The following is a 27,444-nucleotide window of genomic DNA, read 5'->3' as shown; positions in this document are numbered from 1 at the left end:
TATAGTTATAGTTATAATTATAGACTAATTTATAAAACATATACACACGTATACGTTAAATATATACTACTTTAGAAGATATATACACACATATACGTACCATTCAATATATGTACTACTTTAGATAAAATATACTACAATATATATACACTTCAATATATACGCACACTATATATATAGTTATATACTAATTTATAAAACATATACAAATGTATACGTTAAATATATACATCTATAGAAGATATATACACATATATACGTACCATTCAATATATATGCACTAATTTAAATAAAATATACTACAATATATATATATACCACAATATATAATTATTATATAGTTATATATTAATTTATAAAACATATTAACATGTATACGTTAAATATATACGTCTATAAAAGATATATATACACATATATAAAGTAATAATACTTGATAGTAAATTAATAATATATTAAAACTAAGTTATAATTAAATTCATTTAATGAAAAAAAAAAAAAAACTTAACCGGGCCGGGCCTATTAATCAGCGGGCCTTGACCGGGCTTGATCCGGGCCAGATTAATCGGGCCCAACCAAAAAAATAAACCGACCCGGTACCCCATACCCTACAACCCGTGGGATGAACGGGCCGGATCAAACCGGGCCAGCTTTTATAAGTGGGTCAGGATGGGCCGGGTCAGTCCGACCCGTTTGACAGGCTTACATGTAAGCCACTATACCAATCTTGACAAAACAATACGAAAAAAAGAGTACTAAATAATAGGGAAAAGGGTCCAAAATATATTCAAACTTTGGCAAAATTTATTGAAATATGAGTGAACTTTGCGCGGGTCCTATGACCTCCTGAACTACTTATTAGTTTATTTTAGTGACATTATAAACTAATAAATAAATAAAATACGGTAAACAAATATATAAATAAATAAAAAAGTTTAGTGCAAATAAATGTCAGTAAAATATGCTAATAAATACTATAGAAGGATCATAGGACCCTTGCAAAGTTTTACAAGGGTCATAGGACCCCCACAAAGTTCAGACCTATTACAACAAATTTCGTCAAAGTTTAAATATATTTGAGACTATTTTCTCTAAATAAGAACTTATCCACACTTTTTAAAAGGCCAAACTCATCGATAGCCCCTTAAACTTATTTCTAAAATTCACTTAGACCCCTAAACTAAGGTCTGTACCTATCAAACCCCTAAACCCCTCCAATTTGGTTCCAATTGGGCCTTTTTTACCCAATTAGCTAAAAGCTAAAGTGTGTGCTGCACACACACCCTGACGTGATAAAAATTAATCAATTAAAAAAAAGAACGTGGCAAAAAAAATTATAAGTGGAATTTCTGATTTTTCCTATTTTTCTATTTAATTATCTATTTAATAATAATTTCTTAATTAAAAAAAAATAAAAGAAAAAAACACCCCCACCCCCCGTAGTCGTCTTCTTCACTATACCCCCCATGTCATCACCCACCTACCCAAAAATGAGAATTGATATACCCCACCCCTACCTCCACCCCCACCCCGCCCCTCCCTCCTCCACCAACTTTCCTTCGTCATCGTAAATCGCCATTGAAGACGAAATCAATGGCGACCAGAATTTGATTTCTAAAAAAAGATTGTTTCCACTGCTAAAGTTTTTCACTTAAATCAAATTGTTGATACATTGTTAATGCTAACCTCGCCAGCCATTCTTCTGTGTTAACAAGATTGTTTTCCATCATAGCTAGAGCTTTTGCCGGAAAGTTCATGTATTAATAATTTGGAAATTTTTCCACTGCTAAATTTCATGTCTTCCATTATTTTTCTATTCTTTAATTAACTGAAAATTGTTAATTGTATTAACAAATTGTTAAGAATTAAAAAAAAAATAGAGATGAAGAAGATGGCTGGGGGCTGGGGGGGGCAAGGGGGGGCGGGGGGGGTGTAGTGAAGATGATGACGCGGGGGGAGGGAGCTGTGAATACGATGAATGGAGGGGGAGGGGGGGGGGGTGTTCTTTTCTTTTTCTTTTTTATTTTAAAATTAAGAAAATATAATAATTAAAAATTTTATTAATAAAATAATTAAAGTATAATTTTTTTATAATAAAAAAGTAAAATATTATTTTTTGTTCAACTCACGCTTCCAAGGAGAGTGTAACACACTCTCCTTGTCAAGTCAGCATTTTGTGCCTGATAGGTATCAATTTAAGCAGTTGAGGTGCCTGATAGGTAAAAGTCTTAGTTTAGGAGTTCAAGTGAATTTTTGGGACACGTTTGAGTGGCTATCGATGATTTCACCTTTTTAAAACTATAAGGATGCTCAACACTTTATCCTAGCCAACATTAGGAAAGCAATGACATATTATCTACATTCCATGTTATACTTAATAATAGCACATGCCGTATCTTACACTCTTATTGGTAAATCATAGTTAAACATTACATATTTGATCTTAATTTTTTACTTAATCAGGATAATATAGTATGATTTGATGTAACTCAACGAGTAATTTTTCCTCTATTTCTTCTCTTTACATTAATGATGACACAAGTTCACTAGCAAATGCAGTGATGACATACCAAATTGCACAATTACTTCTTAATATCCTTTCATAATCATACAATTTTGTGAAAGCTACACATTAATAGTACAAAACCAAAAAGGATATTAAAAACACCTATATTCGTGCAACTAATCTTGGTCATTGCCTAATAACATATGATGATACAATCTTGAATCAAATGACAATCTTGGACCTTGGAATCCAGCTTGAATACTTGAAACTCAAAAAGAGTGTACGGAGACAAAAATGGATCTTGATGAGTTCCGTGGGTTCAACTTAATCCATTAATTCGAATCCAAAGTATGCATACGTATAACAAGATACAGTATACGTTCTGAACTCACTGGCTCTAGAAATTAGATTTAACTCTGCATGGAGACAAAAGTGGATCTCGGTGAGTTTCTGGGTTCAACTGAATCCATTAATTCAAATCAAAACTATGTATACATATAACTAAAAATGTATACATATAACAAGATACAGACATACAATACACGTTCTGAACTCACTGACTCTACAAATTAGATTTAACTCTGCATGGAGACAAAAGTTGATCTCGATGAATTCCGTGGATTCAACTGAATCCATTAATTTGAATCCAAACTATGTATGCATATAACTGAAAATGTATACATATAACATGATACAAACATACAGTACACGTTCTGAACTCACTGGCTCTAGAAATTAGGTTTAACTCTGCATGGAGATGCGGGAACAGAATATGACCAACGCCTAGGTGTAGGCGGTGAAGAAAATGATGACGATGACGATGATGATGAAGAAGAAGAAGAACTAGTAGGAGATGATTGTTGTAGATGACTTTTTCTCAAGTTTAATTTGGGAAGAAAGAAAAACCTTTGTAACAATTTACCCTTTGTTTGTTTCTTTATGGCATTTTTCATTTTTTTCTCAAGATATGATGGTGGTGGAGTAAGAGGAGGAATTGGGGTTTCAAGAATCTTGACTTTTGGTGTTCCTGGTTGAGCTTCCCACTTAAATGGAATAGCCAATGGTGCATTCCCATAATACACTTCGACATTGGAAGTGTGTATAACTTCATTTGATTTCATTTTGATTGACTTGATTTTGGGAAGATCTATTGTAGTTTTGAGATTTTGCATTTTTGCTAGATCTCAAACTTTTGTTAAAGTATATGTATATGGCACTAAAGAAAATTTGGAGATCAAAGGGAAGAGAAGGTCATATTAGTATTTTGGAGTTTCATAGAGAAAAACAAATGTTGCTTTGGAGGAAAAAAATGAAGTTTGTATATATATAACTAGAATGTTAAATTGAGACAAGATAAGTAAAATATTCAAATACCACCATACCACTACCTGCCCAGTGCCCACTTGTTCTTTTTTTTTTTTTCTTTCTTTCTTACTTTCTATTTTTGATTATGTCCTATTTAAAGAGGGGAGAGAAAGAAGCAAATAGTTTTTGATCAATTTGTTGATGAGATTCTTAATGAAAGTTTTAGGTGGATAAATCTAAAAAGTAAACTCTTATCATGCTATACAATTTCTCTATATTCATATTGCTATACATTTAGGTTTAATTTATTTCATTTTAGTATATAAAAATTATAGTTTTTCTACCACAATTTCTTTTTGACATATAAGTTTCTCATGATCCAAAGACTCCTAATGAATATTAGGCCTAAAGAATTGATGAAGGAAAAAAGAAAACTTTGGGTTCATGGTCTGCTAATGAAAATTCAAGAATTCTATCATGGAATTTGTAATTCTAATATTAAAATTCAAGAAAAGATTCATAAAATTCGTGATTATAAATTGAGAATTTAAGAATTCTATGCTTGAATTTGAACTCCGTTGTATTAACGTACTGGAGTTTTATATGTAAAGGTTCAAAACTTCGTCACGTTTGACTCGAATTTCACATGAAATAGGGATTTAACAAACTTCAGCATAGTATGCTAGAATTTTACTTGTAAAGTTTCAAACTCTAGCATTTGTACCAGAATTTATCTTATTTTTAGTTAGAAGTACTTATTATCTAAATTTATTTTATTTTCACCCTAAAAGGTGATTACTTTTAAACAACGCTAAAATTTAAATATTAGTTCAAAAGGTAGCTATCTCAATTGCTGGTAAATTAATTTCTCTTCAGTTAAGGGTCTATCAAAACAATCTCTCTACTCTATAAGAACAGAGGTAAGCTATACATACGCCTTATTCTTTTCAGCTCCCCATTTATGAAATTGTACAGAGTATATCATTATTATCATAAATTTATGTTATTATTCAAATTGGTCAAGTGATGAATATAAATTAATCCTTCAATAAATAATGGAGGTCCCATTCTAATTATCTAAGGTTGTTAAAGAAGGCTATTGAATGCTTCAAAAAGTAGAATCTGAAATTTTGAGGGTGAATCACGTGTGGCCCTCATGGTCACATGGTGATTCAAATCTCAAATTTTGACAAATAAAATTTCATTAAATATTTAAACCTAAGTTGACTTATTAGACATGTCTCACATTGGTAGCATTTGGATATTTGCAATCAATAAACTTCATTCACAACCTTAAGACTTTATAAGTTAATCGTTGAAAGAATTCTTAGGATCGAATTTCATTACTTTGAAAGTAAAATGAAATTCACATACTTAATCTTGAAAATGTATCAAGCTTTGATAATATGGTAGACGAAGCATATTTACAACGAGTTCATTCAACTATTTGACGCACAACATAGATTTATATGTGAAAATTTAATAAAATTTCAGCAAATATTTTACATATTTAAATTCATAACTTGAAAAATAAAATGAATTCGGTACAAAAATCTTACAAATCACACCTAACAAATTTACATTTTGATCCACCTCTAGATACACTAGTTAAGGGTTTATATTACAGACCTAACATAAATGAACACAACATATTCCTTTCTTCATAGTTTAAGCTTGACTGTATTGTTACACACTTTAACATGATGAAATGCGCCATGAACATGACATATGGAAAACAAAAATGAAGTTTTTTCATAGGCTTTTCGAACTATTTCAGTTCACCATTGATGAACTACTGACACTTGAAATGAGAGGAAGAAGATGATAAGGGAGAAGTGAGGTTTAGAGTAAAGAGATAAATTGGATTGCCAACAATTTGTAATGTTGATTTGTTACTGAATACATTCGTAGGTAGTTCAACTTTATGATACGATTCTGTTAATAGTCCTAGCAACCAAGTAAGTTCTGGAACCGTTGAGGATAGGCTTCCATATTCTACTTCAATAGAGCTTCTGGAAATAGTAGTTTGTTTCTTGGACTTCCAAGACACTAATGAATTTTCTAGTTTGATTAGAAAACTTGTAACAAACCTTCTTGTATAAGCACATGTTGCCCAGTCAATATCACAGTAGGCAGTCATTTGTTGAATAAGATTACTAGACATGAGAATGCCTTGTCCAAGCTGTGAGTTGATGTGTCTCATAACTCTCAAAAATGCCTTCATGTGGGATTTCTTTGGCTATTGAAGATATTGGCTTAGTGGTTGAACACTATATGTGATATCAGGTCTACTGACTCTGAGGTACAAAATTTTTCCTATTAACTTTTGATAAGAGCTGGCATCAGCTAGCAATGGATTTTCTCTTGTATTCATATTGGTATACTCATCATATTCTCTCGTTGTCAGCTTGACATTAGTATCTATAGGAGTATCAGATGGTTTATATACTGCAAGTCCAAGCTCAAATATGAGCTCAAATGAATACTTTCTCTGACTCATTAGAATGCCTTCTTTAGATTTAACAAACTCTATTCCAAGAAAATATTTTAGCTCTCTCAAGTCTTTTATCTTGAATACCTGGTACAATGCTTGTTTTGTTTCTTCAGCTTGTTTCAGACTATCTCCTGTAACTAACATATCATCTACATAGATTAAGATCATAACAATACTATATTCAGACCTCTTTATGAATAAAGAATGATTATATTGGTTTTGTTTAAACTCAAGCTTAATTAAGTAAATCCTCTGGTAGTTTTACATTCTATTGTCTTGCTGTTTGTTTTAATTCATATAAGGATTTGATGAGTCTACACGACTGGAGTTAATGGTGGAGGAGGAAGACTTGGGTGTAAAATTCAAGATATTAAAGGGGTGGAGGAAGCTATCAACATCAATACCTTATTTTGAACTGACGTGCCTAACACAATTAACTTGAGAGGCTTATCCAAGAAAATGATACACCATCTTGTTGTTTGACTCTGTGAGTACTCATATTTTCCTAGATATGGGTTGCCAAACAGATTGGTTGTGTAATTAAAAAGGCCATATCCATGAGGGTAACTGTGGCAAATAAAATTAAAATGAAGAGCCATTACTCTTGTCCCAAATTCAAATAGAATATCCAAGGTGTGGAGTTTGAGGATCTAGTTAGACTCATTAACTTGAGAGGTTGTGACCTAATTTTAGAAGAGGATTGAATGATGAACCATAACCCTATCATATTACACTTTTAAGCCTGTAAGGTTGTGGTATATCATAAGGGAAAGAGATTGGAGCTTAATGGGATATATAATGTAGTAGAATTGTAGAGCATGTCAACAGTTAATGTCAAGTAATGGTTTAAAAAGGGGAAGCGGTTGTGGGCACATTTATTTACTGTTGCTGCAGAGGAGGTCAATGAAGAAAAGACTATACATGCAGAGATTAATAGCATGTTTTTAAAGAACCATTTACATTACCTCCAAAAGACAACATCATCACTATATTCCCTTGAAACTAGAGGCAATTCAGTCAGTATCAGACCATACAAGTATAATTTTTTCCAGAAAAATAATATTGAAAAACAAGTAAAAGAAATACTAAACAGTGGCATTATTCAGCCTAGTCATCTCGATTTTATCACCAGTTTTACTAGTAAAAAAGGAGGATGGTAGATGAAGATTTTGCATTGATTATAGGTAATTAAATAAACTAACTATCAAGTACAAGTTCCCTATTCATTTTGTGAATGATCTATTAGATGAACTCAGTGGATCACAAGTGTTCTCTAAAATTGACTTAAGGGTTGGGTATCACCAAATAAGGATGAGTGAAGATAATGTGTATAAAATAGCCTTCAGGACACATTTGGGTCATTATGAGTTTAAGGTGATGCCTTTTAGTCTCGCTAATGCTTCTGTAACTTTTCAAGGCCTTATGAATCATGTATTTCAAGACTATTAAAGATAGTTTGTACATGTAATTGGGTCATATAATTACAAGAAGTGGGGTGATGACTGATCCAACCAAGATATCAGCTATGATCACTTGGCCTACATCAAGACCCTCAAAGTATTTAGGGGATTCCTAGGCCTAAGAGGGTATTATAGGAGGTTTTATAGTCTTATGAAGCATTAGTAAACCCTAATCAATTTTCTGAAAAAGAATTCATTTCAATAGAGTGAGAAAGGAGATATTGCCTTCTAGAAATTGAAGGTGGCAATAACAACTACCCCAACTTTGTCTTTGACTGATTTTACTAAGGTGTTTATAGTAGAAACTAAAGCTTGTTCCACAAAGATAGAGGCAGTCCTTATGCAGGAAAGAAGGTCCTTAGCACATCTCAGTAAATCAATATCCCCCTAAGTATTAGGTAATTTCTACCTATGAGAAGGAGTATATGACAGTCTTAACTGTAGTAGATAAGTGGAGGCATTATCTATAAGGAGGGCATTTTATTATTAGGACTGACCATCAGAGTCTTAAGTACTTATTGGAGCAAAGATTACCACTGCATTACAACACAGAGGCCTAGCTAAACTAAAAGGGATAGATTATGAAGTTCAATACAAAAAAAAGAGCAGAAAACAAAGTGGTTGATGAAATATATAGGAGAATGAGTGAAGAGCCTATATTGATTTCTATCACAGCGGTAGGGCCTACTTGGATGCAAGAGATAATAAGTAGTTATGAGCATGATCTAGTTTTTCTACAACTACTGACACAGTTGATTACAGATTCTATTGGAAAGTCTAACAATACAATACAGTAGGATATCATCAGGTATGAGCAAAGAATATATATAGGGAATAACGGAAATCTCAGGAGAAAAATCTTTGAGGCATTACACCACTCACCACTAGGGGGACAATCTAGTCAGCTGGGAACCTACAAGAGAATTAAAGTAGCATTTTATTGGCACACATGATGATGATGATGATGAACTAGTAGGAGATGATTGTAGATGACTTTTTCTCAAGTTTAACTTGGGAAGGAAAAAAAGCCTTCGTAATAATTTGCCCTTTGTTTGCTTTTGTATGGCATTTTTCATTTTCTTCTCAAGATATGATGGTGGTGGAGTTAGAGGAGGAAGTGGGGTTTCAAGAATCTTGACTTTTGGTGTTCCTGGTTGAGATTCCCACTTGAATGGAATAGCCAATGGTGCATTCCCATAATACACTTCAACATTGGAAGTGTGTACAACTTCATCTAATTTCTTTTTTATTGGCTTGATTTTGGGAAGATCTATTGTAGTTTTGATATTTTGCATCTTTGCTAGATCTCAAACTTTTGTAAATATATATATGTATATGGCACTAAAGAAAATTTGGAGATCAAAGGGAAGAGAAGGTCATATTAGTATTTTGGAGTTTCATAGAGAAAAACAAATATTGCTTTGGGGGAAAAAATGAAGTTTGTGTATATATAATTAGAATGTTAGATTGAGACAAGATATAAATAGAAAATATTCAAATAGCACTATGGTTTTTTCGCCTTTCTCTTTTTGAAAATGTCCTATTTAAAGAGGGGAGACGAAGAAGCAAATAGTTTTCGTGTCAACTTGTTGACTTGATTCTTAATGAAAGTTTAGGTGGATAAATCTAAAAAGTCATCTCTTATTATACTTTCTTTTTATTTTTCTAAAGGGTGAATCCAATACACTCCAAAAAGTTAGGTTCTCTTTCTACTCTAAATATGACTTGTATCTGAATTTTTTTTTTAAGAAAAAGGTTTGATACAAATAACAAGGAAAATAATTGGAAAGCATGTCCCTTTGCTTAGTTTCAAAACAAATGAGTTCATTTCTCTATGTTCATATTGCTATACATTTAGGTTTAGTTTATTCCATTTTGGTATATAAAATTATAGTTTTTCTACCATAATGTTTTTTCGCATATAAGTCTCTCACGATCCGAAGACTCCTAACCAATATTAGACCTAAAGAATTGATGAAGAAAAAAAAACACTTTGGGTTCATTGGTCTACTATGAAAATTCAAGAATTCTATCATGGAATTTGTGATTCTAATATTTAAAATTCAAGAAAAGATTCATAAAGTTCGTGATTACAAATTGAGAATTTAGGAAATCTATGCTTGAATTTGAACTTCATTGTATTGATGTACTAGAGTTTTACATGTAAAAGTTCAAAACTCCATCACGTTCTGTTATTTTATGGTGTTCGGGTACAAGAATCTGTATACATGCAACACCAACTTCAACTTTAGTTCGAGTCTAAGACAAGAACACTTTTGAAATTACTTAACACCTTCAACGCTAGATTATGAATAATCTATCTAAGAAGTGTGTTTATTTTCAGAAAATAGATGAAATAGAATTTGTAAGACCAAGTCCCCCAACTTCACGGAGTGTCCTTAAGGAATAATTTCTCTCACTGTACCCGAGGTTATGGAATCTTCCTCCTAGGATAAAATGGCCTTCAATCCGAACAATAGCGGTACCTCAAATTGTTGGATTCAACGAACTCACTCAATAGTTTGATTGATCACACAGAATATTTTGAAGACAAGAAGAGAGTTTGTAATTCAGAAAATTCGTGTCTAAACCTGTGGATGAAAGCAGGTTTATATAGTCTTTATATGCCTCTTCTGAAAAGTGGCAATGGTTCACTTAAAAGTGTGACCTTTCCTGAAAAATCATGTATCTTTTCCAAACAGACCATTTCATGAATCAGTGTGTCATTTCGTTGAAGGATTGCATCCTTTCGAAGAATCAGTTCAAAATAGTGCATTCCTCAGAAGCATCAGTTCGAAATCCAAATCCAAACCTCAAAAGCATTGAAATCGAAATCTGAAGCCGAGCGACGACGACGACGGCACGAGACATCTCTTATTTCTTGCCTCACTTACTAAGTGGAATAAGTGTTTCTTAATATAAACACTTGAAAGTCGCATTCTCCCACCAATGTGGGAGAAATAGTCGGCTTTTTATTTTAGAGTACACTTTCCATTTTAGTGTTTTCTTCTCTATTTTTTCTTCCACTTGATTTCCTCCATTTTCCATTCACACTTTTCATATATTTTGAACCCAACACGTTCGACTCGAATTTCAAATGAATGAGGGATTTAATTATACATGTAAAGTTTACTCTAGCATATTGGTAATTTTGAACCCAACACATTCGACTCGAATTTCAAATGAATGAGGGATTTAATTATACATGTAAAGTTTACTCTAGCATATTGTACCAGAATTTTTCCTATTTTTAGTTAGAAGTATTTATTATCCAAATTATATTTCTGTCCAAAAAGGTGATTCCATTTTACATAATGCTAAAATTTAAATATTAGTTCAAAAGGTAGTTATCTCAATTTCTGTCAAATTAAATTTCTCTTCAGTCAAAGGTCTATCGGAACAATCTCTCTACTCTATAAGGGTCGAGGTAAGGTATATATATGTTTCATCCTCTTCAAACCTCATTTATAAGATTATACAGAATATGTTATTATTATCATAAATTTATGTTATTATTTAAATTGGTCAAATTGATCCTTCAATAAATAATGGCCGTCCCATTCTAGTTATCTTTAGACAGACTTTAGTTTGTTAAAGAAGGCTATTGAGTGCTAGTTTCAAAAAGTAGAATCTGATTTTGAGGGTGAATTACGTGTGGCCCTCATGGTCACATGGTGATTCAAATCTCAAATTTTGACAAATAAAGTTTCGTTAAATGTTTAAACCTAAGTTGACTTATTAGACATTTCTTAAAGTGGTAGCATTTGGATATTTGCAGCCAAATCAAAGAAGAAGGTCACTCAATAAACTTCTTTAACAACCTTAAGACTTTATAGGGGTAGTTTGGTTTGAAGAGAAGTTATGTCGGGATTAGTTATGTTGAGATTAGTTATCATAGGATTAGTTATTTTGGTATTATTATTTAGTGTTTGTGTGGTTTGTGGTACTAAAAATAGTATGCATTGCATTTTATCTAAGAATATATTTGTTTATAAAAATATCCTTCACCTTTTACACGTGAAAAGTGATAATCAAAGAATTTGGAGGGTAATTTTGTCATTTTATGACTTTATCCTAAGATAAATTATCTTGGAATCATTATCCCACCAAAGGATGGAATAACTTATCTCGATACTATTTGTTAATCCAAGGATACGTTATCCAAACTTGACAACCAAACAAGATACCAAAAATTTTATTGCTGGACTATTTTTTAATTTCGAGACTATTTGTTTTAATACCTTACACCAAATGACCCTTATAAGTTAATCATTGAAGGAGATCCTGGGATCGAGTCTCATTACTTTTCAAGTAAAATGAATTTCACATACTTGATCTTGAAAATGTGTTAGGCTTAGATAATATGGTAGATGAAGCACATTTGCAACGAGTTCATATGACTTTTTGACGCACCACATAGATTTATATGTGAAAATTTAACATGATTTTAGCAAATATTTTATATATTTAAATTGTGGAAAAAAAATTATATTTTTAAATTCATAATTTTAAAAATAATGAATTCGGTACTAAAAATCTTACAAATCGCACCCAACAAATTTAAATTTTGAATCCGTCTCAAGATACCCTAGTTAAGGGTTTATATTAAAGACCTAACATAAATGAATACAAGATATTCCTTTCTTCATAGTTTAAGCTTGAATGTATTGTTACACTTTAACATGATGAAATGTGCTATTAAATTACATATGGAAAAAAAAAATGAAGTGTTTTCATAGGCTTTTGAACTATTTCAGTTCACCATTGATTAACTGTTGAGACTTGAAATGAGAGGAAGAATACGAGAGAGGAGAAGAGAGATAAACAGTAAAGAGATGAAGTGTTATTGATCATTCAATAATATGTGTTACAATGACTAATACATCACCTTATATGAGCTAACTCACTTGACTGATTGTAACTAACTACCTGTAACTAACTGTCATAACTAACTTCTTGAAAACCGTGTAAAACTAACTACTTGAACTTGTGCATGAATCAACCAGTTTGTAATGCCGATTTGCTATCACTGAATACATTCACAAGTAGTTTAACTTTAAGATCCAATTCTGTTAATAGTCCTAACAACCAAGTAAGTTCTAGAAGAGTTAAAGCTTGGCTTTTATTTTATTTTCTACTTCAGCAGGACTTCTGAAAATAGCATTTTATTTCTTGGACTTCCATGATACTAATGAATTCCGTAGTTTGATTAGGAAACCTGTAACAAAACTTAATGTATGTGGATATGCTACCCAGTCAGCATCATAGTAGGCAGTCATTTGTTGAATAGGATTACTAGACATGAGAATGCCTTGTCCAAGCTGTGACTTGATGTGTCTCATAACTCTCAAAAATGACTTCATGTGGATTTCTTTGGCTATTGAAGATATTGGCTTAGTGGTTGAACACTATATGTGATATCAGGTCTACTGATAGTGAGGGACCGAAGTTTTCCTATTAATTTCTGATAAGAGTTGACATCAGCCAGTAACAGATCTTTTCTTGTGTTGGTATACTCATCATATACTCTAGTTGTCCACTTGACATTGATATCTATAGAAGTAGTAGATGGTTTAGCTCCTGCAAGTCTAGCTCAAATATAAGCTCAAGTGAATATACTTTCTCTGACTCATTAGAATGCCTTCTTTAAATCTAACAAACTCTGTTCCAAGAAAATACTTTAGCTCTCCCAAGTCTTTCATCTTGAATACCTGGTGCAATGCTTGTTTTGTTTCTTCAACTTGTTTCAACTATCTCCTGTCACTAACATATGATCTATATAGATTAGGATCATAATAATACCATTGTCAGACGTCTTTATGTATAGAGAATGATCATATTAGCTTAGTTTTAACTCAAGCTTGAGTAAAGCCTCTAATAGTTTGACATTCCACTATCTTAGTGCTTGTTTTAATCCATATAGGTATTTAATGAGTGTCTATACAGGTGAAGTTTATGGTGGTGGATAAAGGATTGGGTATAGAAATTCAAGAGATGAAAGGGCCTCAATGCCTTGTCTAGAACTAAGGTGCCTAACACAATTAACTTGAGAGGCTTATCCAAGAAAAAGATACACACCTTGTCGCTTGACTCTGAAGTACTCATAGTTTCCTAGATATGGAGGTTGCCAAGCAGATTAGTTATGTAATTAGAAAGTCCAGACTCATGAGGGTAACTGCTGCAAATGAAAGTAAAATAATGAGTCATTACTCTTGTCCTTACTTCGAATAGAAGATCCAAGGTGTAGAGTTTGAGGATCCAGTTAGACTCATTAACTTGGGAGGCTGTGACCTAATTTTAGGAAGGGATTGGATGAAGAGACATAACCCCGCTCTATTAGACTTTGAAGCCTATAAGTCTGGTGTCTCTTAAGGAAAAAAGATTGGAGCTTAATGGGATAAACAATGCAACAAAATTGCAAAACATGTCAACAATTAATGTCAAATAATGGTTCAAAAAGGGGGAAGATGTTGTGGGCTTATTTGTTTATTGTTGCTGCAGAGGGGTCAATAAAGAGAAGGTTATACATGCAGAGATTGATAGCATGCTGAGAAAGTTTCGAGATATTTTTAAAGAATCAGTTACACTACCTCAAAAAAGACAACATTATCACTATATTCCCCTAAAATCAGAAGCGATTCCAGTCAGTATTAGGCCATACAGTTACAATTTTTTCCATAAAAATGAGATTGAAAAGCAAGTAAAAGAAACGCTAGACATTGGTATCATTCAGCCTAGTCATTCTTCATTCTCATTACTAGTTTTACTAGTCAAAAAGAAGGATGGTAGTTGGAGAATTTGCATTGATTATAAGGAATTAAATAAGCTAATTATCAAGGATAAGTTTCGTATTTCTTCAGTGGATGATCTATTAGAAGAACTCAGTGGATGACAAACATTCTCTAAAATTGACCTAAGGGTTAGGTATCACCAAATAAGGATGAGACGATGTGTATAAAATAGCCTTCAGGACATATTTGGGTCATTATAAGTTCAAGGTGATGCCTTTTGGGCTCACTAATGGTCTTGCAATTTTTCAAAGCTTTATGAATCATGTATTTCAAGACTATTTAAGACAATTTGTACATTTTTTGATGACATACTGGTCTATAGTCCATCACTTTAGGAGAATGTGGATCATTAAGAGTTGGTGTTGACAGTTCTGAGAAGAGAGGAACTATATGCAAAAAGATCTAACTGCTTATTGGGGCAAGATACAGTTGAGTACTTGGGTCATATAATTACAGGAAGCGGGGTGATGACTGATCTAGCCAAGATAGAAGCTATGACTACGTGGCCTACGCTCAAGAACCTCAAAGCATTCAGGGGATTCCTAGGCCTAACAGGGTATTATAGGAGGTTCTACAGTTTTATGGAGTCATTATCAAACCACCTAATCAATTTTCTGAAAAAAAAAAAAAACTCATTTCAATAGAGTAAGGAAGCATAAACTGCCTTCTAGAAGTTGAAGATTTCATTGAGTTTACAAAGGAGTTTGTCATAGAAACGGATGGTTGTTCCATAGGGATAGGGTCCGTCCTTACACAGGAAGAAAGGACCTTCGCATATCTCCGTAAATCACTATCCCCTAAGCATTAGGGAATTTTTACCTATGAGGAGGAGTATATGGCAGTCTTAACTGCAGTAGATAAGTAGAGCCATTATCTACAAAGAGGGCACTTTATTATTAGGACTGACCATCAAATCTTAAATACTTATTAGAGCAAAAGATTGTAACGAATGAAAATTTTGATTAAATATGTGAAAATTATGATTTTGTGTGATTTGACTATTTTATCCCTCCCCATAGTTGCATTATGATATTTCTGGAGTATGGGAGTGATTGACATAATTTTCGATGCAATTTTGTTCCATTTATGTGATATTGTGTTTTTTTATGGCTCTGAGAGCCTTATTTTGGACTTATGTAAATATTTTTTGATCCGTACAATGGATGACTGAACAAATTGTGCCAGTAGCTCTGAAATATCGATTTTAGGTTGGGTAGATCTTTGTTTTGAATTTCGGCGCACCCGAGCTCATTTCGACATATTGATCAGAAAATTAAAAAAGTGGGTGTGGAATTCACATTTGGTCAAAACGGCCTCGGATGAAAAATTTGAATTCACCAACAGATTTGAAACATTGATTTTAGGGTGGTAACATGTTTAGTGTGATTTTGCGTCTTTTAAATCTCATTTCGACCCTCAATTTGGAAAATGTAATTTCGAGTTTTAGGGGTCAACTTTGTGAAAATGATGTTTTTTCGAAAATCCAACTTTTCCAACGCATTTGTAACGTCGAATTTAGTATGGTTACATATTTCATTTGCATATATCGGACTCCAAATGAATCCCGAGCACCTCGTCAAAGTTTGAATTGGACTTCAAATAAAAAAAATAGCTTTTTATCTATAGGTGGTACAGAAAATCTGCACTATTAATAACAATTTTTGGGCCCATTTTGCTCATTTTTCAGATTGTTTCTTGAGAGTTAAACCCTAAAATAGTGTGGGATCTTAAAAATAAAAATAGTGTGGGAGCTTAAAAATGAAACTTATGGGAGCTTGGATAGCTAGATTAACATCTATTTCTTGCTTCTATTACGGATTTAAGGTAAGAATTCATCTTTTTTTTAAGTAATTTCTTGATTAATTTCTCAAAACTCCAAAAATCATAGGACTTGATTTTAAACCTAAATTTCACTCATTTTTACTTGAATAATATTCTAATCTTATAATTACTAGTTTTTCATCAATTTAACCTTCAAAACAACTCTGATTCTTTATTTCGGTAAAACTTAAAAATAGTTTTTTTTCGATTCGAACCTCTTTTTTGACTCGATTTGATTTGAGTTTTCAGTTGTAGGTTTCTAAAAATATGAGAAACGTATTTTTGAAGTAAAGTTATGATTTTGCTCTTCTTTTTGAAAAATTCATTTTGGAGGTCCTTTTTGATCCCGAATAAAAAGTAGTCAATATGAGTATTGTTGGTTTTGTTTTGATGCATAGATTCCATATTTGATGTTTTTAGAGGAGTTCAGGATTATTTGTTGAAAGTAAGGTCGTGGGTTCAAAGTTCAGTGGACCGGTTATGGCTTTTGAGGTAGGTTATGACTTAACTCTTTCAGACTGAGCTGGGAAGTAAATGATGGTATAAAATGCATGCTAAGGGTGAGAACTAATCATGAAAATCACTATTTATGTGTTGTGCCCGTGTAGGGGCCTATATGTGATGTAATTATCAAAATCGAGTTATTATGTGATATGTGTGACCGTGTGGGGTCTTATGTTATATTGATAGCCTTGAATACATGTAAATAATTGTATTGTGTTGTTAAGATGCTTAATATGGTACCATTGGTGTATTGTGATTATATTCATATTTTATTGGCATATGAGACGTGTGAAAATTCATGGATGAAACTAAAATAATGAGAGAATATTGGCTCACGTGGTTGTGGAAATATATCATATGGTTGGTTGTGAAAATACTCATTGAAATTGGTTGTAAGTATTACATCCTCATATCATATTCATTTATGAAACATTGGTACCACCTTGGCAACATCTGAGAAATACTAACAAAACCTTTTTAAAACCTTCCTCGAGGGATGTGCCGGGGTAGAGATATTGTAACACCTTATAAAACCCTTTTTGAGGGATGTGTCAAAAAGGAGATATGACATATGTGGATTGTATATGGGTTCATGAACTCCCCATGGGTCCTATGCTGGGAATCTTTAGCTTCGTAGGTGCATACAGAGATTGTGCGATGATCTTGGAGGTTGTGTGATGATCTCGTGCATCATCACCACCATCATATACATTGCACTTACTTTATTGTGTTATATTATGTTGTATTGTTATATTGACTTGTCATCTATATATTTGTTGTATCTTCCTTTACTTGTATTTTAGGTATGTTGTTATATACTAGAAGGAGCTATCTCTCTCTCTAACGTTTACCCTAACGTTACACCCCAATAACGTTCACCTCTAATGCTCACTCTGTCTGACCAGCAGCTCCGACGCTGGCGGCGGTGTAGTCACGCCGGCAACATGTAAGGTTTCACTCTCTCCCTCATTTCTCTCTCCCCTAGTTCTGTATCTTCTTTCCTCTTCCTTCTCCTTTTTTTTGACTCATCACTGCTATCACTGGCGGGATTTAGGTTCCCGCCGGCTCGACTCTCAACTCTGGCGATGGTGTAAGTGAGCAACAGCGGTCAAGAGGGGTGGTACGATGTCAACCGACGTACAGATTTCGGCAATAGTCACTCCGGCGATGCACCAGTGACCTTTTTTCCGGCGACTTCATTCCGACAACTAAGTGTGCCATCAAAATTGCCAGAACCAGCAGCACGCAAGCGTACCAGTGACATCTAAACTTTGTTATTTAGTCATTTCATACATTTAATACCGTTTTGGTTCCTTTGTATTAGTTGGTTTCTGTTTTGTTTTTTCGATTTCCTATTTCTTGCTTCTTTGCTATTTACTCATCTCATACACTTATTACAGTTTAGTTCCTTTGTGTTAGTTTGTTTCTTGTTTCTTATTTGGTTTCCAGTTTTTGTTCCTGTTTCTATTGTATTTTGGTGGATTTGTTGCGTTGTTCTAGCTGCTAGGCCGGATAGTGTACTTTGTGAGTGCTTTTTCTTTCTATTTTTGCACTGTTGCTTTGTTTCGTTTTTTTTTTGGTCATTTTGGGGCTTTGTTCTGGTTTGAGTAGTAGTGGCTAGAGGGGCTAATGGTGGAATAGGCTCATGTTCGAGGGGTTTGAGGGTGAGGGCTGTTTTAGGAGGGGGTGAGGAGGGGAGGGTGGAAGTGGGTGTGGGGTATAGGTCGGGCTTTAGGGATGGTTCTGTGAGGGGTGTTAGTGGTAAGCGAGAGGTGAGAGGCGAGAGAATATAGGTTGAGAGTAGGGTCTTGGAACTTTGGGACCCTTCAGGGTAAGTCTGCAGAGTTGGTGAAAATTCTTAAGAAGAGGAAGATTAATATTGCGTATGTTCGGCAGACTAGATGAGTAGGATCTAAGGCTAAGGATGTAGATGGGTACAAGCTATGGTACTCAGGGAGCGAGAGGCGTCGGAATGGAGTAGGCATCTTAGTGGATAAGGAGCTTAGAGGTCAGGTAGTGGATGTTAAGAGGGTCAGTGATAGGCTGATGAAAATTGAGTTGGTCATAAGGGGTTTTACGCTGCATGTATGTAGTGTTTATGCGCCGCAGATGAGCTTGGAAGAGGAGCTGAAAGCGAGTTTTTGGGAGGATTTGGATGAGGTGGTGAGAAGTGTGCTTAGCTCGGAGAAGATTGTCATGGAACGGGACTTCAATAGGAACATTGGGGTTTTGCCGGGAGGCTATGACGGTGTACATGGGGGTTTTGGTTTCGGTGATAGAAATGGGGAAGGAGCTGCTCTGTTGGATTTGGCGAGGGCCTTTGGGCTAGTGGTAGTGAATTCGACCTTTCCAAAGAAGGAGGATCACCTTATTACCTTCTGAAGCGCTATAGCGAAGACCCAGATTGACTTTCTGCTGCTTAGGAAAGGGGACATGGGGTTGTATAGGGACTGAAAAGTTATTCCGAGTGAGCATCTTTCGACCCAGCATAGGTTTCTAGTGATGAACTTGTTTATCAAGAAGAGCAAGAAGGGAAGGGACGGGAAAGTCGACCTAGAATAAATTGGGGTGACTTGATGCCAGTTAGTGCTCTGTAGATAGGGGAAAAAGTGGCGGGAATGGGGGTGTGGGAGTGCAGGGAGGACGCAGATGTTATGTAGGATAGGGAGGCCTGCTGCATCACAGAGATCGCTAGAGAAGTGTTGGGTGTTTTGACGGGTCAGACAGGTCGGCATATGGGGGACTGGTGGTGGAAAGAAGAAGTGAGGAAGAAAGTGGAGGTAAAGAAGGGGGTGTATATTCAGTTGATTAAGAGTAAATATGAAGAGGAGAAGCAGGTGAATATGGAGGTCTACAAAGTAGCAAGAAAGGAGGCTAAGTTAGCAGTTATGACTGCTAAGTCAGCAACGTTCGAGAGCTTGTATGCAGGGTTAGAAGAGAAAGACGGGGATAAGAGGTTGTATAGGCTTGCTAAGATTAGGGAGCGGAAGGGTTGTGACCTCGACCAGGTGAAGTGCATTAAGAGTGAGTATGGTAGTATTTTGGTGGAGGACGTTCACATTAAGAGGAGATGGCAGGAATACTTCCATAGAATTTTGAAAGAGGATGGAAATTTTGAAAGAGGAGGGGGACAGAGGCATTGAGTTAGGGAAGTTGGAGCACTCGAAGAGAGCCATGATTTCAGTTACTGTAGGTATTTTAAGGTTGAGGATGTCAGAGAGGTGATTCGTAGGATGCGGAAGGGCAGGGCGATGAGGCCCGACGAAATTTCGGTGGATTTTTGGAAGTATGCAGGTGAGGCAGGTTTAAGGTGGTTGACTGATCTGTTTAACGGCATATTCAAGACTGCGAGAATACCTGAGGTGTGGAGATGGAGTACGATAATTCCGTTATATAAAAACAAGGGTGACATTCAGAGTTGCAACAACTATAGGGGTATTAAGTTGTTGAGTCACACTATGAAGATTTGGGAGAGAGTGGTGGAGCAAAGATTGAGGAGGGTCGTGTCCATTTTGGAGAATCAATTTGTATTTATGTTGGTCGCTCGACGACAGAGACAATCCACCTGGTGAGGAGATTGGTGGAGCAGTATAAAGAAATGAAGAGGGACTTACATATGGTGTTCATCGACCTGGAAAAGACATATGATAAAGTCCCGAGGAAGGTTCTTTAGAGATACTTGGAGGTGAGAAGGGTCCCAGTGGCGTGCATCAGAGCTATTAGGGACATGTACGATGGAGGAAAGACACGGGTGAAGATGGCGGGAAGAGACTCAGAGCATTTTTTGGTCGAGACTGGGTTGCATCAGGGATCGACTCTTAGTCCATTCCTTTTTTCATTGGTAATGGATGTATTGAAGTGGAGTACTCAAGGTGAGGTGCCTTGGTGTATGTTATTTGTGGATGCTGTAGTGTTGATTGATGAGACATATGTTATTTGTGGATGCTGTAGTGTTGATTGATGAGACATGAGGGGGGATGGTGTAAATGACAGATTGGAGGTTTGGAGTCAAACCCTTGAGTCTAAGGGGTTCAAGTTGAGTAGATCCAAGACGGAGTATATGGAATGCAAGTTTAGTGACTTGAGGCATGAGGACGAGTTGGTGGTGAAGTTGGACTTCGAGGATGTTTGTAAGAGGGATAGTTTAAGTATCTTGGGTCTGTGATTCAGGAAAATGGTGAGATTGATGAGGATGTTTCTAAATATATTGGAGCAGGTTGGATGAAGTGGAGGCTCGCCTCGGGAGTGTTGTGTGATAAGAAGTTTCCCCTTAAGCTTAAAGGCAAATTCTATAGAGTGGCAGTCCGTCCGACCATGTTGTATGGAGCGGAGTGTTGGCCAGTCAAGCACTCCCACATCCAAAAATTGAAGGTGGTAGAAATGAGAATGTTGCGTTGGATGTGTGGTCTTACTAGAGGGGACTGAGTTAGGAATGAGATTATCTGTGAGAAGGTGGGAGTGGCTTCGGTGGAGGACAAGATGCAGGAAAGAAGGCTGAGATGGTTTGGGCATGTGATGAGGAGGGGCACGGATGCCCTAGTTCGTAGGTGTTAGAGGCTAACTTTGGATGGCTTTAGGAAGAGTAGAGGTAGGCCAAAGAAATATTGAAGGGAAGTGATTAGACATGATATAGAGCAGCTTCAGTTTTCTGAGGATATGACCCTAGATAGGAAGGTGTGGAGGTCGCAGATAAGGGTAGAAGGCTAGTGTAAGTATGTGTAGCCAGGTTAGTAATCCTAGGACTATGTGTATAAGTATCTTTGGTATGTGAATATATGTTGCTACTAGGTGGGTGTCCGATATATTGCTACAAGGTGGGTGTCCTATTCCTTTTTTTTCTAGTTCCTATTTTCTCTTTTAGTGTTGCCCTTATTTCTCATATTTTTCGTATTTCGCTGATTTTTATTTTTATTATTTTCTATTCCTTATTTCAGTTATGTCATCTAACTCCTCGTTTACTATGCGTTATCTTGAGCCGGGGGTCTATTGAAAACAACCTCTCTACTTCTTCGAGGTAGCGGTATGGTCTGCGTACATCTTACCCTCCCCAGACCCCACTTTATGGGAATACACTGGGTTTGTTGTTGTTGTTCCTTTACTTGTATTTGATGAACTTGTATATACATGTTCTACTTATATGTGATATACTATGTACTTGTGTCCTATTATAGTGTGATGTTGCAATTTATGTGATATATTAGAACTGGTAGTGCAAACGATGTGGGCTACCGTTGTTGGACATTTTTTGATTGCAGGTGACGTGCCCTTAGTGTGTATTTTATATGTTTTATTTTCTACTTTGCTCGGTCGGCCTATAATACCTACTAAGTACAAGTTGACCGTACTCACTCCTACTTCACCCTTTCAGTGCAGCTTCAGGTTTGGGTGCGCCTCAGACTGATTAATTTCGAGAGCCTTCAGATTACTCAAGGTAGCAGTTGGACATTAATACGTCCGGAGTTCACCTCTATCTTTCTGTATTAGTTATGTATTTATTAGTATTCGGAGACATATTATTCCTTTGTAGTTATTTTTCTGATGTATTTGACTTCTGGATAGTATTATTAGTTCTTACACCTTTGACACCAATTTTTGGGAGTTATGTCTGCATGCGTTGATTTTATTCTTTGGGATTTTATTATATCTATGTGGTTTGGCTTAGTTCTAGAAGAATTACCTTGGGGGCATTTCTGTCTTTTTTCTGCGTGTATCAGGGTGAGAGGCTTACTTGTCAAGGTTTGTCGCAACAAGTGCCATCATGACATTTGTTTTTGGGCCGTGACAAAGATTACCACTATATTACAAAAAAAAAGGCCTTGATAAGCTAATGGGACTAGATTATAAAGTTCAATAAAAAAGAAGCAGAAAACAAAGCAGTTGATGCACTATCTAGGAGGATGAGTGAAGAGCCTACATTGAGTGATATCACAAAGGTAGAGCCGATGCGGATGCAAGAGATCATAAGTAGCTACGAGAATGATTCAGTTCTCTACAATTACTGACAGAGTTGATTACAGATCCTACTGCCAAACCTAACTATACACTACAGTAGGACATCATCAGTTATGAACAAAAAATATTTATAAGGAATACAGGCACTCTCAAGAAAAAAAATCTTTGAGGCATTACACCACTCACCACTAGGGGGATATTCTGGTCAGTTGGGAACCTACAAGAGAATCAGAGTAACATTTTATTGTCCACACATGAAAATAGAAGTGAATAAGTGGGTTGTTGAATATGACACTTGCCAGAGAACTAAGACTGAAAATATGTACACCCCCGACTTGCTACAACCCCTACCCATCCCTGATATCTCTTGGTAAGACATTGCCTTAGACTTTGCTAAAGGCCTTCCTAAATAAGGGTGCGAAAATATAATACCAGTGATAGTGGACAGACTAACAAAATATGGGCATTTTTTCCCCTCAAGCATCTTTATATAGCACAAAGTAGCTGACTTGTTCCTTAAAGAGATATATAGGCTTCATGGTTTACCTAAGACTATGGTGAATGATAGAGATAGTATTTTTATAAGTTAGTTTTGGCAATATCTTTTCAAGACCATAGGGGCCAAGTTGAACATGTAAACTTCCCACCATCCCCAAATCGATGGGAAAATTGAGCGACTTAACAAATGTTTGGAGTCATATTTGAGGTCTGTGTTATTTTCTGAACCTAAAAGATGGCTGAAGTGGCTTCTCTTAGCGGGATGATGTTACAATACCAGCCACCACAGTTCATTAAAGATCACCCCTTTTAAAGCATTGTATGGCTTTTCCTTGCCTCAAATACCCATGGGGTCTTTGTCCAAATCTACTCAATCACCAGTTGGGGTATGTTTATCTTAGAGACAACAGTTGTTACAACACTTGAAGGATAATCTACACTAAGCTCAAGTAAGGATGAAGCTTTTTGCAGACATGAACAGGTCTGATAAGACCTTGGTAGTCGGGGACTGGGTGTACTTAAAACTACAGTTATATCACCAACCTATAGTGTCATTGTGAAAGAATTTGAAGCCAAGTGTCAAGTTCTATGGACCGTACAAGGTTCTACCAAAAATTGAAGAGGTAGCTTACTGTTTAGATCTTCCACTTGGCTCTTAGATCCACCCCGTGTTTCATGTTACGCAGCTCAAGAAACATGTTTATCCTGCAATGATTCCACAACAGTTTTCACCTTCGTGTGATGCGGATAGTCAATTCCTGGTCCAGCCTATAGCCATCTTGTTATAAAGGATCGAAAGAGTAAACAATATAGCTCGCATTAAAATTTTGGTTCAGTAGGCTAACTTAAGCCCGGACGAGGCAGCATGGGAAGATTGGGGCTATATTAGGAGCCAATTTTCCAATTTTATTGCTCAGAATTGACCTTGAAGACAAGGTTAGTCTTCAATTTAGGGGGAGAGTAGTGCAATGATCTGGTGATGTTCGATGACTGATGAAGAAAGTGAATTAGGGTTAATAAAAGGGAAAGTGATTGAGCTCAAGATTAGGAAAGTAGAAAGGGATTCTTTGAGCTCGTCATTTGAGCTCGACTGATTCTTCTAGTCTTTCCTCTTACTTCAATTCAGTAAATTGTAATAGTAGAATATTGAGATTTGAGCTAAAAAAATTCATTACTTTTTCGCGTAACTCGTGATTCAATTTGAGTCTGTTACAAATTGATAGAATCTTGAAGATTACTCTTTTTGGTATTTTTTCTGAGATGGACAAAAAGAAAAGAAGAATTCTGCTTTAGGGTTGTATCATTAAAAAGATTCTGAAGATCTTTTCTAATTAAAATACCTTTTCAATAAGTTTTCATCAAACATAAAAACCAAAAAGGCTTATAGGGTTTTACTCATTTAAATCAAACCCTATTTTTATATATATGCCTTTTAGACCTAAATATTTAGTACCTGATTAGATCATAAAATTGTCTCCTTTATTTATTAGTATATCTTTGTTGAGTATAATATATTAATATGTGAATCCATCCAATAGAAATTACTAACATAAAGTAGATGCTAGACAATGATTAAACACACTTCTCATTTAGTAAATAAAATTTATATTACCAGAAAAATTGGCAGGGCACAAAGTCATAATTCATATATTAAACATAGGTGAACACACTTCTCTTTTAATGCGGCTAGTCTAGAAATAACTTTTAGGGACAAGACAGAGATTACTTTTCTTATGTATGACAATTTCGGGCAAAAAATCTGTGTCAATATCTTTCTTCCTCCCACAAGGAAATTCCCAATCAAATTCATAAAGCAGGTTCGGAAGGATTAGATCCAACGTTGCAACATCAAGTGCCATATCTGCATAGACGAATTCAGAATTTAATTTTTATACATATACTATAAACCATGCGCTTTTGGTGAAGCACTACAAGATAAAGATGTAAACAAATGGATTATTGCTATGAAATAAAAAATGGGTCCATGTACTTTAATAAAGTCTGGGATCTTGTAGAATCATCTGTAGATGGAGTCAAATCCATTGAATGCAAGTGAATCTATAAGAAATGTTAGAATTTTTGTCCTGATTTGTTTTTTACCAAAATTGAGTTTTAACTTTCTATTGAAGGAAAATAAAAGTAATATCATAATTACTTTATTTTTCTTTAAAGAAAAATATAAAACTTTTCCATATTTGGCAAACCTCTTTCTTGGAAAAAAGGTTTTGAAACTTTATAAACAGAAGAACTCCCTTCTCATACCATAACATAACATCCACAATGTAGTCTTTAAAAAATATTTGTTTAGGAAGAGATTGTCTCCCAATAAATTTTATGTTTTTCCAATATTAGTTTTTCATGTATAGGTCAATTGGCTAAATAATATCAATGATATGTTTTTAGTATATTTTTATTTGTCATCTAAATTATCACCGTCTTGGTTTGCAAACTTTAAACTTCTGCATGATGCCCTCTCAATTTCGAACCCAACAAGTTGTATCAGAGCCTATGGTTCAATGATTCGATGGTTAAGATTGAGGACATATTGAGATTAAAGTTTCAACTAATTTGATGATAATGAAGATATATGTCCAAAAGCTACATGTGGAGATTATTGTTAATCATATTTTTAACAATCCTGCTGTCATATATTTGAAAATAAATCTCACTTTTAACCTTGTAAAAGATCTCCAATATTTTTAACCCGAAAATAGCTCATATATTTTAACTCAAAGATGCTCAATTTTTAAAGCATGTCAAACAATAGTGATATATGAAGAATATGGAAGAGTGAAGATTATGCACAAGAAGAAGGAGGATCAAGAATATTTTGCAGAAAATCAAGCCAAAAATGAGAGATTTGTTAGGGTTTCGCCCTAATTTACTTACCAAAATTGAGTTTTAATTTTCTATTGAAGGAAAATAAAAGTAATACCATAATTTCTTTTATTTTTCCTTAAAGAAAAATATAAAACTTTTTCATATTTGGCAAACCTCTCTCTTGGAGGAAAGGTTTTGAAGCTCTATAAACAAAAGAACCCCCTTCTCATACCACAACACAATAGCATCCACAATGTAGTCCTTAAAAGAGTCTTATTTAGAGGAAACTTCTCTTATAGTTTTTATGTTTTCTAATAATATTAGTTTTTTTAATATGCAGGCCAATTGGTCAAACCACATTCAATAATATATTTTTAGTATCTTTTATGTCATCTGATTTATCATCTTTATGGTTTGAAAACTTTAACTTTCGCATGACGCCCTCTCGATTTTGAACCCAACAAGAAAAAGATAGGAGCAGACGAAAAATTGCAAACTTACAAAGCTAGGTTGCTGTGAAAGAATTTACTCAGAAACAAGGGATTGATTATGAGTAAACCTTTTATCCAATAACCATTATTAAGTCTATTAGAATTCTCTTATGTATTGCTACTCATTATGACTATGATATTTGGCAAATGAATGTCAAGACAACTCTCTTTAATGGAAGTCTTTATGAGAGCATTTTTATGCGACAACGAGATATTTTCATTGAAAAAGAAAAAGAACACATATTGTGAGAGCTTAAGAGATCCATTTATGGATTAAAGCAAGATTTTAGGAAATGAAACACTTGTCTTGATATGCGGTTAAGACTTGGTTTTGAGCAGTGAATTGATGAGTCTTGTGTGTCCAAACAGTGGAATAGAGATAAAGTGATGTTTCTAGTATTATATGTAGATGATATCTTGCTCATAGAAAATAACATAAGCTTGTTGAATTCAATTAAGGAATGGTTATCCAGTAACTTTAATATGAAAGATTTGGGAGAAACTGTTTACATCCTTGGAATCACATTCTATGTGATCACAAAAAAAGGATATTAGTCTTATAAAAAAAGAAGTTAGTCTTATCTCCAGCTCGTTATATTAATACAATTCTTACCAGGTTCAACATGCATGATTTCAAGAAAGGATTTCTTTATTTTAGACATGAAATTTCTCCTTTTAAGAATTAATGTCCTAGGACGGATGAGGAGATAGAAAACATGAAGGAAGTTTCTTATGCATCAGCTGTGGGAAGCCTCATGTATGCGATGTTCTGCACTAGACTTGATATCTATTTTATCATAGG

At 34.8% G+C, this 27,444-nt stretch overlaps 1 protein-coding gene and 1 long non-coding RNA gene across 2 annotated transcripts; both read right to left on the bottom strand.

Annotated features, from left to right (window-relative positions):
* Positions 1-2,953: 2,953 nt before the first annotated feature.
* Positions 2,954-3,904, bottom strand: LOC124899663. Its single transcript, XM_047414630.1, has one exon. It carries the CDS (start codon positions 3,676-3,678, stop codon positions 3,235-3,237), a length of 444 nt encoding a protein of 147 aa, XP_047270586.1. The 5' UTR covers positions 3,679-3,904; the 3' UTR covers positions 2,954-3,234.
* Positions 3,905-12,586: 8,682 nt separating this feature from the next.
* Positions 12,587-24,645, bottom strand: LOC124899662. The gene is made up of 2 exons (XR_007056923.1): positions 23,964-24,645; positions 12,587-13,528 (listed from the first exon to the last, which is right to left on the bottom strand). It is a non-coding gene; the product is annotated as an uncharacterized LOC124899662 (long non-coding RNA).
* Positions 24,646-27,444: the final 2,799 nt, after the last annotated feature.

Source organism: Capsicum annuum, chromosome 6, assembly GCF_002878395.1.
Source record: "Capsicum annuum cultivar UCD-10X-F1 chromosome 6, UCD10Xv1.1, whole genome shotgun sequence".
NCBI lineage: Eukaryota > Viridiplantae > Streptophyta > Magnoliopsida > Solanales > Solanaceae > Capsicum > Capsicum annuum.
This window is presented reverse-complemented; position numbering and strand designations above follow the sequence as displayed.